This window comes from Mytilus californianus, unplaced genomic scaffold (assembly GCF_021869535.1).
Source record: "Mytilus californianus isolate M0D057914Y unplaced genomic scaffold, xbMytCali1.0.p SCAF_7, whole genome shotgun sequence".
NCBI lineage: Eukaryota > Metazoa > Mollusca > Bivalvia > Mytilida > Mytilidae > Mytilus > Mytilus californianus.
In genome coordinates, this window is record NW_026262723.1 from 93,978,831 (window position 1) to 93,990,464 (window position 11,634).

General features: G+C 32.9%; 1 protein-coding gene across 2 annotated transcripts; it reads left to right on the top strand.

Annotated features, from left to right (window-relative positions):
- The first annotated feature begins 176 nt into the window (after window positions 1-176).
- LOC127708730 (uncharacterized) lies at window positions 177-10,587 on the top strand. 2 transcript variants are annotated; one of them, XM_052213854.1, is made up of 6 exons: window positions 177-305; window positions 6,603-6,772; window positions 7,623-7,738; window positions 8,566-8,702; window positions 9,588-9,772; window positions 10,312-10,587. In XM_052213854.1, exons 2-6 carry the CDS (start codon window positions 6,608-6,610, stop codon window positions 10,387-10,389), a joined length of 681 nt encoding a protein of 226 aa, XP_052069814.1. In that variant the 5' UTR covers window positions 177-305; window positions 6,603-6,607; the 3' UTR covers window positions 10,390-10,587. The 2 variants fall into 2 exon arrangements, with proteins under 2 accessions (XP_052069814.1, XP_052069813.1); XM_052213853.1 differs by lacking the exon at window positions 177-305 and adding an exon at window positions 334-448.
- The last annotated feature ends 1,047 nt before the right edge of the window (window positions 10,588-11,634 follow it).

Sequence of the window (11,634 nt, forward strand, 5' to 3'; positions counted from 1 at the left end):
TGTAATTTATGCTCTTTTGAAAAATGAAATATTGTTAAAACTAAAATTTCTATTTCCTCTGTTTTCAACAATTCTCACATCATTATATTACGGACTGACAATGTTTTCTGTTTTTCATGCAACGTAATTATCCCCCCTTCCATGATTAAGCAAAATATTTAATTAAAAGTGGGTATAAATATAACAATGCAGCATAAGCTCTGTAAATACAAGTTTCAAATGTCAAAGTGCTCTATCCGGTATCTTTAGAATAATGAGTTGACCGGCATATTATTTATATTTTCCGCGAGACGGAAATATTACAGGTAAATTGCAAAGTAACTATAAACACCTGGAATAATTGCACGCTTAAATGACTCCTTAAGCTTGTTCTATATCATGACCGCTAAAATAATTTCAGGTTTAATTATTAGAAGACAATCTTCATAATTAGACAACAGAGTTTCAGGTATGTCACCTTAATTTATCACGATTGCAAATGTGTTTGTATATAGAAAGAACAGACCGGCAGGTAACAAGAGAAAAATAATCTTTCGTTTTATAAGACATTACCATAACATTTATATAGTGAAAAGAATTTAAACGGTATTGAATCCGATAGAGTTTTAACCATTATACCATTAATGGCTGCCTACTTTATGGTTTGGTTTATTCGTCATACGAATGTTGCAATGTGTTTACCGTTATGCAGCATCCCTCCATCCATTAGTAGGAAGTATGATATGTTTGGTTGAATTGCTCTTAGAATCCTGTTAAAACATTGTAAATACCTATACAAATATGTCATCCGCTTAATGGAGACATATTCCTGATTATGTTAATTTGTATGTGTTGTTTACTGGATATAGTTCTGTTTATGAAGTAAAATGTGTTTTTTTTACTTTCAACTTGTTTATATTGTGTAAATTTTATTTATCATTATAAAGATTTTAAGGCGAAGTGTACGTAATTAACTACTCCACAGAATTTTTTTTAATTTTACATGTGGATTCTGCTTGTAAAAATACATCAGACAATAAAATAAAAAAAGGGGTAACCGTTTTCGTTTTTCAGATACAAGCTGTTGAAATTAACAGCATGATACGCCAAAAATACAAAGGATATATAGGGAAAATCATAAAAATCGGCAGATATTTTTACTTTATCAAGATTTTCTAATTCGTTGGTCCACAGAATTTTTTTAAAAATCGATATGCGATTCAAAAATGAACGACGAACCCATTGGTGCAAAGAAAGTCCTTAGCAACCGTGCTAGTTTTCAAGCTATATCCTGTGGAAGTTTGATTTTTAGCGGAAAGAATAAAAAACATTCGGCGACGTTATTGATGTCTACTGTAACGTCATAGATATAACTCTATAACGCTATTATACCGTACAGTGTCGAAACAAAATCGTGAGTGTGTATAAAATTGAGAATGGAAATGGGGAATATGTCAAAGAGACAACAACCCGACCAAAGAGCAGACAACAACCCGACCAAAGAGCAGACAACAGCCGAAGGCCACCAATGGGTCTTCAACGCAGTGAGAAAATCCCGCACCCGGAGGTGGTCCTCAGCTGGCCCCTAAATAAAATTGTGTACTAGTTCAGTGAAAATGGACGTCACACTAAACTCCAAAACATATAAATGAACTAAAATTAAAAAAATATACAAGACTAACAAAGGCCAGAGGCTCCTGACTTGGGACAGGCGCAAAAATGCGGCGGGGTTAAACATGTTTTGTGAGATCTCAACCCTCCCCTATACCTCTAGCCAATGTAGAATAAAGAAACACATAGCAATACGCACAGTATAACTCAGTTTAAAAGAAGCCCGAGTCCGATGTCAGAATAGGTAACAAAAGAAACTAAACAAAAAGACAATGATACATAAATTAACAAAGGACTACTAGCAGTTATTGACATGCCAGCTCCAGACCTCAATTAAACTGATTGAAAGATTATGTCTTCATCATATGAAAATCAAGTACAATCCCTCCCGTTAGGGGTTTAGTATCATACAATCATAAAATATATGAGAAGAACATAACCCGTATCATGCCAACAACTGGTTTTAGAATAATAGTGTTTATTTCCGATGCAAAGACCCTATGAGTGAATCAATATTAATATCAAAATATGCAATCCTTAATGACCTGACAACAGTATCGTAACTATATCCTTTCTAAATAAGTCTGTTTAAAGTTTTGGTTAGCTTTTGAGGTGAATGCCGACTTTTTTGTGCTTTGTAAAGAATATTACCAAAAAATATTGGATGTGAAATACCTGAACGTATAAGATGTCTACATGTTGATTTATATTTACGAATTATTTATAACCCATTTTCCTAATTATTGCAAATGCTCAAGCGTAATCAATTGATAAGGAAATAAACTGAGTATTTTTAAGGATAATTCTGCTGCCAAAAAAAAGCAAATTGGCAAATAAATATACTGCAAGTGAAAGAAAGTTACTGTATAGACTTTAACTCCATCTTTTCTTAATTAGACAGGGTTCCACATCTTTTTTGAAATGCTTGTATTTATAGCTGACTATGGGCTTTGATCATTGTTGAAGGCCGTACGGTGACCTATAGTTGTTAATTTCTGTGTCATTTGGACTCTTGTGGAGAGTTGTCTCATTGGCAATCATACCACATCTTCTTATTTTTATATTGTATTGTTCTAATAATTATGAATCAAATATCAAGTTTGAAATTGTCCCGGTTAACACAGCGTTGACAGAATGATTCTATACGTATTTTAATAATCGGTTATAATATTGGGATCGCGTATACACGTCTTTTTTAAAATCTTATTTCTGCATGTTTGTATTTTAAAAAAGTGTATATAATTTGCTGCATCTTTTCATCCTCACCATTTCCGGCGCTATTCGAGGTATTGCGCACAAAACCCATTTTATTTGTCAGGTTCACACACGTGCACGTGACACAACTCTGCAATTTTATTTGAAAAATTTCCTGTCTCGATCGCTTTCCCTTTTCTTTAACTACACGACAAAGCATAATATAATGTTTGCTGGAGATTTTAAGTAAAAAAGGAAATAATTTCTTGTACCATTATTTGTTGAATATCCACATGCACGACTCCCAAAAAATAAGAAAACTGCATCTGCATATTATCTTGAGAATTTTTATGGCTGTAATAAGGTCAAAAGAAGAACCCGCATATGAATTTTAGCAAAGTAAAACAGATCGGAGTTTTTGATATAACTTGTCCCTGTATATAATGCAAATGAATTGCAGTTTTGTTAATATAATATGAAAATAAGGAGATGTGGTATGATTGCAAATGAGACAACTATCTGCCACAGTTTAAGGTAGATCGGGTGTCTTTTTCTGAGCGTCCGTTCTGATCATGTTGCAAAAATACTTTTTTGTTTTAAAAATATTTTACCAAGTATCATTTAATATACAACAAAATACCTAAAACTTGAAATTTAAAGATTGAACTATCAAAAAATTAAGTGTCGTAAAGTATATTTAAAATTTTTGGGGATTTTTTCAAGAAAATAAGGCCCGTGACCCCCTATTTTTATTTGATATTTCGGAGTTATTAATGAAAAGCAATTTTCTCATCGAATTTTAGCCAATTCTATCGTTTAATGTTTCCGCAATAAGGAAAACTTAAGTTTCCCCTATATTAACAATATAAAATAACCCAAATTTCGTTAATTTCAATTTGTTATTACGAAAAAACAAGGTCCGTGATCCCCAGTTTTTATATTGAAATTTGATGAAATTACATTGACCCAGAAGTCTTTTACAGAAGTTTAAGAAAAATTTATCGTCCAACATTTAGACAGCTACCTTAAATGATGTGGATGTAAGCAATTATTATAGGCAACCATACGGCCTTCAACAATGAGAAAAATCCATATCGTATAGTCGGTTATAAAAAGCCCCGACATTGTAGACCTTATTTTCTTCACCCCTACCCCTTCTTCCCCTACCTTATACTACTGCTGAATGATACACAAAAGCACAACAAAAGAAAACATATTTCGCTATCCCTTCGAAATTGATATTTGATAAAGAAAAAATAACACGTTCTATTTTTATCATACATGTGTAGTTTCAGTTTCAACCATGGTTCTAAATTCAGATTTTACTTTCCCCAAAAATTGCGGACGGAATAGAAGACACCTGTTTATTTTCTGCACCTTGAAAACTGAGATTTGGATGACATATATTTTACTTATTCTGAGATAAATGTAATAGTGCTCAATTCTTAGTTTCTGAGTGTGTAATGTTTTGTGGACGGAATCTGATGGTTTTTTTTTGCTGTTGGCTTTTTCTTCGCCTTCGGCTTATAAATGTTCATTATGTTGTACTAGTTGTCGATTACCCCTTAGTATCTTTTATACTTTTTACATAAATAATAAAATATAAAACATCATAAAATTTTCAATTGCATAAAAACGGACATGCCAACGTCTTTCTTGTTCAACACACAAATTCAAATGCAATATAATTATTCGTTACCTACAATTTTACGCTACACTGTGAATTTCATTCAAAACTATGGTTTTTCAAAAAATATTGTGGGGTCAATTCTGGTTTGATTTTAATGAATTTGATACGAATAGAAGCAGAATTGTCACTGGTTTATTTGTTTATTTGGTTATAATTTTGTTGTTTATGCGTTTTTACCTTCTGTTGAAAAAAACACGAGTCGTATTGTGTACCTGCTCCTGCGTGTCTAAAACAAAAACAGTGGTAATAAAGTCAGACTAACTCACAATAGGATACTCAGATTTCTGATTGGAGTCATTCTAATAATTTCTTTGAAGTTTTGAGATAGCACATGAATACTTGTTTGGATTCATGATAGACCGCACGAAGTCATTTTTCTTTCATGTGCCCATTTTTCCTTTCTTGGAGTAGGTGAGATAACCCGCGTAACTAACGACGCACGTTTTTTATCCTAAATTCCGCTAGAGGCGTGCAATTACGTACACTTCGCCTTAATTATAAAACAAACGTAACTCGTAACGTAACGGATTCAAATGTATGTATCTTCTTCATACAAAGTTCTGATTCCTTGTCCAGATTTGGCTTTACTTTTGGTCCTTTTTGGTTTCAATGCTTGTATTATGTTTTGGACTTTCAAATATTTTGGCCTCGAATATCACTGGAGATAATAAACATATTAAAGGCAATATTTGCCCAAATTGTCTTTGGATACATCTACTTTTTGTTAAATGATTCCAATGAACGGAGGGTGTACCTGATTTACCAAAGGATGAGTGGGATCAAGACGATGGTCTGATAAAGAATGAAACCTGAATTAGTGTATTTACATTAAAAACTTGAACCCTCTAATTCTGGAAAGGATGCAAGTCTTGAGGTGAAAAGTTACATAAGAAATTTTTTTTTTACTTTTTATACTCATTGAGAGTAATGTTCTTTGTTATAAAATTTGATTCGTTTAATATCAACGCCCTGTACATAGCTCCTATCCAATATGTTCAGTACTTTGCCATGCAGACAATCCTTCTATATAAAAAGCGAATTCCTTAGTCGTAGGCAGACTTCAAACTATGTTCCTATATGTTTTAATCTATTCACTGACTTTTTAATGGTGAGCATTAATAAAGATTTAATTATCCTAACAACTAAAATCCATTGAAATGTGGCTAAATAGAGGCACATACATGAGAACCAACTGATTCGATAAAAGACAGGGTCTTAATTTTCCCATTACATGTATAAGCTTTTAGTTTTTATGTATCAATATTCCATCAACACCTTCAAATGGAGTAGATTTTTCTCATGTGATGCAAAGTAACCATAAGCTTGTGTATTCTTATCAGAATTGCAATGATAGAAAGTTGCTACTTAGAAGTTACTACCAGTGGGTCGATACCTCTGCTGGTGAACTGTTAGTCTCCGAGGGTATCACCAGCCAAGTAGCCAGTACTTCGGTACTGACATGAAAATACGGATTTTGATATTAAAATTTGCTGTTACAAAATTTTGGAAATTATTTTGAATTAAGGAATATATCTCCCTCATGCAAAGCTTTGATTCCTTGCCCGATTTTTGCTATACTTTTTTGTCCTTTTGTTAATGAGCTCTTCGTTTTTAATAAGCTTTGGATTTTCAAATACTTTGGCCTCGAGCGTCACTGAAGAGACATTTGAGACATTTATTGTCGAAATGCGCACCTGGTACATACAATTGGTGACCGTTTTTGTTATTACGGAACCAATAGTTATTAATGGTAAAATAGGAATATCATCTAATGTTTAACTGAAGCAATATTGGTTTGGTTGTTCATTACAGAATAGTTGTGTCACAAATGACCACGGATATGATCCGATTATCGTAGTCACAATGATCGACTTTCAACCAGTTGCTTTATCTGCGCAATACTTTATTTTTTTTTCCATTTTTGATCAGGTTCTAGTTGTTCAGCTTCGTTTCCTTACGTCTTGTACACTTTTATCTGTCATTTCTTCTTTCTTCTTTTCTTCATGGTTTTGCCTGACTTATCATTTTTACTGTCACCTTTGTATATATCATTTTTCTATTTTGGTTTCAAAACTGAAATTAGATATAGAAAAACAATATTAATCATAACATGTTTTTTTTTAATTAGTTAAAATGCCAGCCAAGGTATTATTTGTTCTAACCAGTCATGATAAATTGGGAACTACGGACAAGAAGACCGGTTGGTATTTACCGGAAGTAGCTCATCCTTACCACGTACTTAAAGCAAAGGGGCACGACATCACATTTATAAGTCCAAAAGGAGGAAAAGCACCAATGGTAAATTAGAATATTTACATAAATTCATAAAACACAATCATTTCATTTGATTTTTTGGTGCCGACATGAAATATATTTGATGCGTACATTGCCGGCATTGTTACTAAATAAAAAAAGATAGTATTCGAAATCACAACTGAATTTTTTTCTAATCCCAGGCATAGATAGCATTAGCAAAATTAAGCACAACTATTTCTATTTTGTGTTGTTTTCAATGCTCTTAACTTCATCATTGATATAGTCTTCCAATCATTTTACTCGACCGCCACTTATGAGTCTTGGGTAGATAAAACGCACGTCTTGCGTTCTAAATTATAGGCATGGTAACTTTGATGAAGTTTCACTGGAGAATATATAAGAGCTACAGTCATTCATCTTAATGACATCATTCATCTTAATGACAGGTTACTGTGATGCTTTCATTAGTCACTAGTTGGTTTCTGAATTGGTGTTGTGGATAACCTTTCCTTTTTTACAGTGTCTCTAAATTACGAAGAATATATAAATGTTTTAATAGACTCTTTTCATATTACCGACTTTTGACCCCGGAATATATAATTATTTGACAGGTAAATATTCTGTGGTAGGACATTTTTGTAGTTAAATTTTGCTTCAAGTTTTACTGATGTAGGTTAATTTTACTTCTTTAAGTCGCTCTTACTTGACCGTTTACCATAATGTCATACCACAAAGTAGGTAATCTGTCGAAAAATTTTATACTCCGGAGTACAAAGTCAGTAATATGAAAACAGTCTATTGTGTACTCACAAACACATATAAAAAGTATACGTTGTAGTGTACTCACAAACACATTTAAAAAGCATACGGTTGTATATATTTTCTGTTGCAGGATCCAGGTAGTGGCGAAGCCTTTAAAGATGACCAACTCTGTAAGAATTTTCTAGCCAACAAAGAGGCAATGTCTGCAATTGATAACACACGCAAACCCTCACAAATAAAAGCAAGGTAATCACAGCTGAATAAGAGTTAAACGTACTAATTTGTATGTTTTTTTTAAATTTAATATAAAAAAAAGTGAAAAGTTATTCTGATCGAAGCGCACTACTTGTTAATGGGAAACAAAAATGAGCGCCATACGTGATATGGCCTTATTTCAATGGTTCAAAATAGTATGATAGAAGGGACAAAAAGCGGGTAAATTTTGTGCTATTATCAGTAATGTTTCTCCTATGTAAATAGGCTATAATCCATAATGGGATACTCGAGTTATCGTCCAAAATCAACTTGCGAAATGAAAAGTGTAAAAATAAAAATCTTGTCCAAATTTATTGGCAAATACAATGGGCAAGACTTTCGTGTATGTCTATCAATGTTTTGCGTCATAAGAGGGGATTCAAAAGGAAGTCTTTCAAGTTAGCATATTTTACTCATTGTTATCAATGTTTACGATGACTAAGTTAAAGGATTATCGAAAGCCAAAATGAGACTGTAATCACAAGAATATGTTTAAAACTTGTATCAAAGAGGAATAATTTTTCCGTTTTCTTTTAGTGCGAGATGTCTTTAAAATGTCGATGTCACATTGTATTTGGAAAGATCAATTTTGTTTCCAGTGATGAAATATCTAATGCTTATCAGAAGAACATATTGTCACTTTAATACTCATTGCTCTCACACATGAAATTTCTGCCATGCTATTTACAATTTTAAGAGGCATTTTTCCAAGGAATTGTTATTGCATATATACTGGACGCAACCTTAACGATCTATACAGTTTTTATGACCTTTTAAGGAAGATAGCTTGTCTCCATTTGTATTATCTTTATTTACAGTGATTTCAAAGCTATATTTTATGCTGGAGGACATGGTCCTATGTTTGATCTCCCAGAAAACCAGGAAATTGCAAAAATAGGTGTGGGTATATATGAAAACGGAGGAATTGTCAGTGCCGTATGTCACGGGCCAGTAGGTAGGTATTTATTATAACAGTATTTATAACAACACAATCTCTTTATCGGAAGTGTTGATTGTGGTAAAGAAATATAGTCACTTTTACTTCTCCCATCCTGTATCCAAACCCATTCTTAAGAAGGGCGTCCTTTCGTCTGTGGGGGATGTTCAGTGACAATACCATGCACGACTTCATGCAATGGGGCGTAAAATCCGATGCCTCTTGTATGGATAGTCATTCAAGCTATATGAACTTTAGATAACCCTATCAACCAGTGATTAAGAGGTTCGTATGTAGCCTGTTGCAAGGAAAATGTTAAGTCCCTATCTAACTCTTTTCCAATAGCAGTTCAAATTTTCACCACTTCATCCCGATCGTACAATGTAACCTAACTACTTTTGATTTTATTGTTGTTTTAGTCTAATCATGAATATGCATGAAATATTTGTTATTGGACGTTAAAAAAGCAGTAATCAATCAAACAATATACAAGCTCTTGATAAGCAAACCAACTTCGATATATCAAATGAACACTTTATAAATTGCATGCGTCCGAGGCGCTTTTCTTGCTTAATCTTCATCGGGAACGAATAAAACCTCAACATTTGAAATCCCAAAAAGGACCTAAACAGAAGTACACACTGTGCAGGAAATTTAGATTAATTGTTACTGAGACAAGTAAAGTTCACCATTTGGTAACTAAAATCGTCAAGTTTTATTGATTTTGCGAAAGCGTGCTCTCCGTTCTCAAAATATAAAAAAAAATTAGTGGCAATACAATAAAGAAAAATGTTTTTTTATAGTGCAATCTTCTCAATTTTCTTTTTTTACACTCGAACACGAAGGTTAATTTACAGTAGCACAAATTTTCCAGTTTATGTAAAAGGAAATTTTGTATTTTAGGATTAGTTCCATTGAAACTCTCCAATGGTGACTATTTGGTAAAGGGCAAGAAAGTAACAGCATTCACAAATGCCGAGGAAGACGCCGTACAACTCACGTCTATCATGCCGTTTCCGTTAGAAACAAAACTGAAAGATCTGGGTGGCAGTTTTGTTGCAGTTGACATGTGGAAACCAAATGTCCAGGTTGGTATTGTACCATGATCATTGCGATTTTGGATTTTAATAAATAAAAGAAAATGCGAAATATACATGAGGTTTTTGTGTATAACTTTATTACCTCGTCTTCATACCATAAAAACGAACATATTAAATAATAAATACGTGTTTTCTGTTCATATCATTTAATCAACATTACTTTTCCTAATTCAGCAAATTGAATAGTAAAGATTATATCTTGTCAAACCTTTATTTAATCAGGCTTTCGAGCACATATAGCCTGTTAGTATGAGACGATTTATGGAAAACATTTAATAAAGGATATTTGCTTTGAGTCTCTGGTTTGAATTTTTTCCTTAACATTCCATGATGCAAGTGAATTGAGGTTTTCCACATTTATACTATAAAACTCTTAGAAAATAAAACAAACTGTTGGAATTGAATTGGTCAAATTTCAGATATAAAACCCGGTAAACTTTTCCTTCATCGTTGTAGTTAAAAAGGGTATTGAAATAATGTTTTTGTGAATGAATGTTGAATTTACTTTAACAAAAATTATGTTTCAGGTTGATGGTCGCCTCATTACTGGACAAAATCCTGCCTCAGCAACACCTGTAGGAGAGGCGCTTGCAAAACTTTTATAAACATTCTTATATGTCGTTTCTTGCAAATTTGATTGAAACTTTAAAGTATTTATATCCATGTACATTTGTGTACGTGTGGAATTTGGAATATAATATATATATAATATATATTGCTGATTTTTATATATCTTATATCAATTTCTTATTAGTAAAATAAAAGCAGCTTGAACTGCATAAAACATTAAAAGTCAAAATTAATATCTATGTAGTCTTCCGATTTGATTAATGTGATCCCTAGCACATATTTCGGTTGCGAAACCACGCTTTGACCTTTTTATCCCTAAACTTTGTTCTTTTTCTTATGAAGAAAATGTAACTTTTAGCACAACTATCCATTCTTTTGTGCTGATCAAATATTGTCTTTAAACTTTATGTGTATCTATAGGAAAATTGCCTGAATATGTCAGACGAAGTGGATTTACTCAGTTCTCAAGACATGTCCCTCTTCTACCGTCAAAGCGGTACTTTTTATTTGATTGATTGTTCTTGAAGCTATCAATTTTTTTCCTTTACCAAAAGGAAAACAAATATGTCTTCTAAACAGGTACCCGTAAGAAGCTGTGACTGATGAGGTTTATTGTATATGTTAATAGAGCTTTAAATCGTTCCTTTCCTACCCTTTGAGATTTTAATATACGTATATGGAACAAAAATCAGTCAACGCATAAATAAGATTAAAGTCGGACTTCGCTCAAGCGAACTGGTTCGAAACCGACCCCTTTGCGGTAATTGCATCATTTTCAAATTTTATAAATAACGAATCCTAAGTTCTAATTTTACAGAAGTATGAAAGTGTCCGGACCAATACAAGAACAAAAACTCGCTGTGTCTTTGAGGTGAAAAAAAGAAATAAAAGCGGGCCTGCATTTTGTTTTTTTATGTGTGCGTAGTGATTTTTTGTCATGAATTAATACCCCATATCCTCTCTTTTCCATTATAATGATGTCACAAATAGAAACTGGATGTATCTTGTGACTGGGTTATGTGTTTGCCTGCAACAACACACACACACACACAATAAGAAGAGTCTGCACGGACTCTTGACTCTGGGACTATCTCTTGCAACAAATGACGACTCTGGTTTCCGCGATATATAATTTTAAAAGTTCAGCATGGAATACAATCGTACAGAGTTGGAACTGCTCAGTGTAATACTAAATCCAATCTGCCATATCGAAATGATAAAATAGTTTATATAACAAACTAAAAATTACTTGAATAGACTTGACAAATATTTCTCTAAAT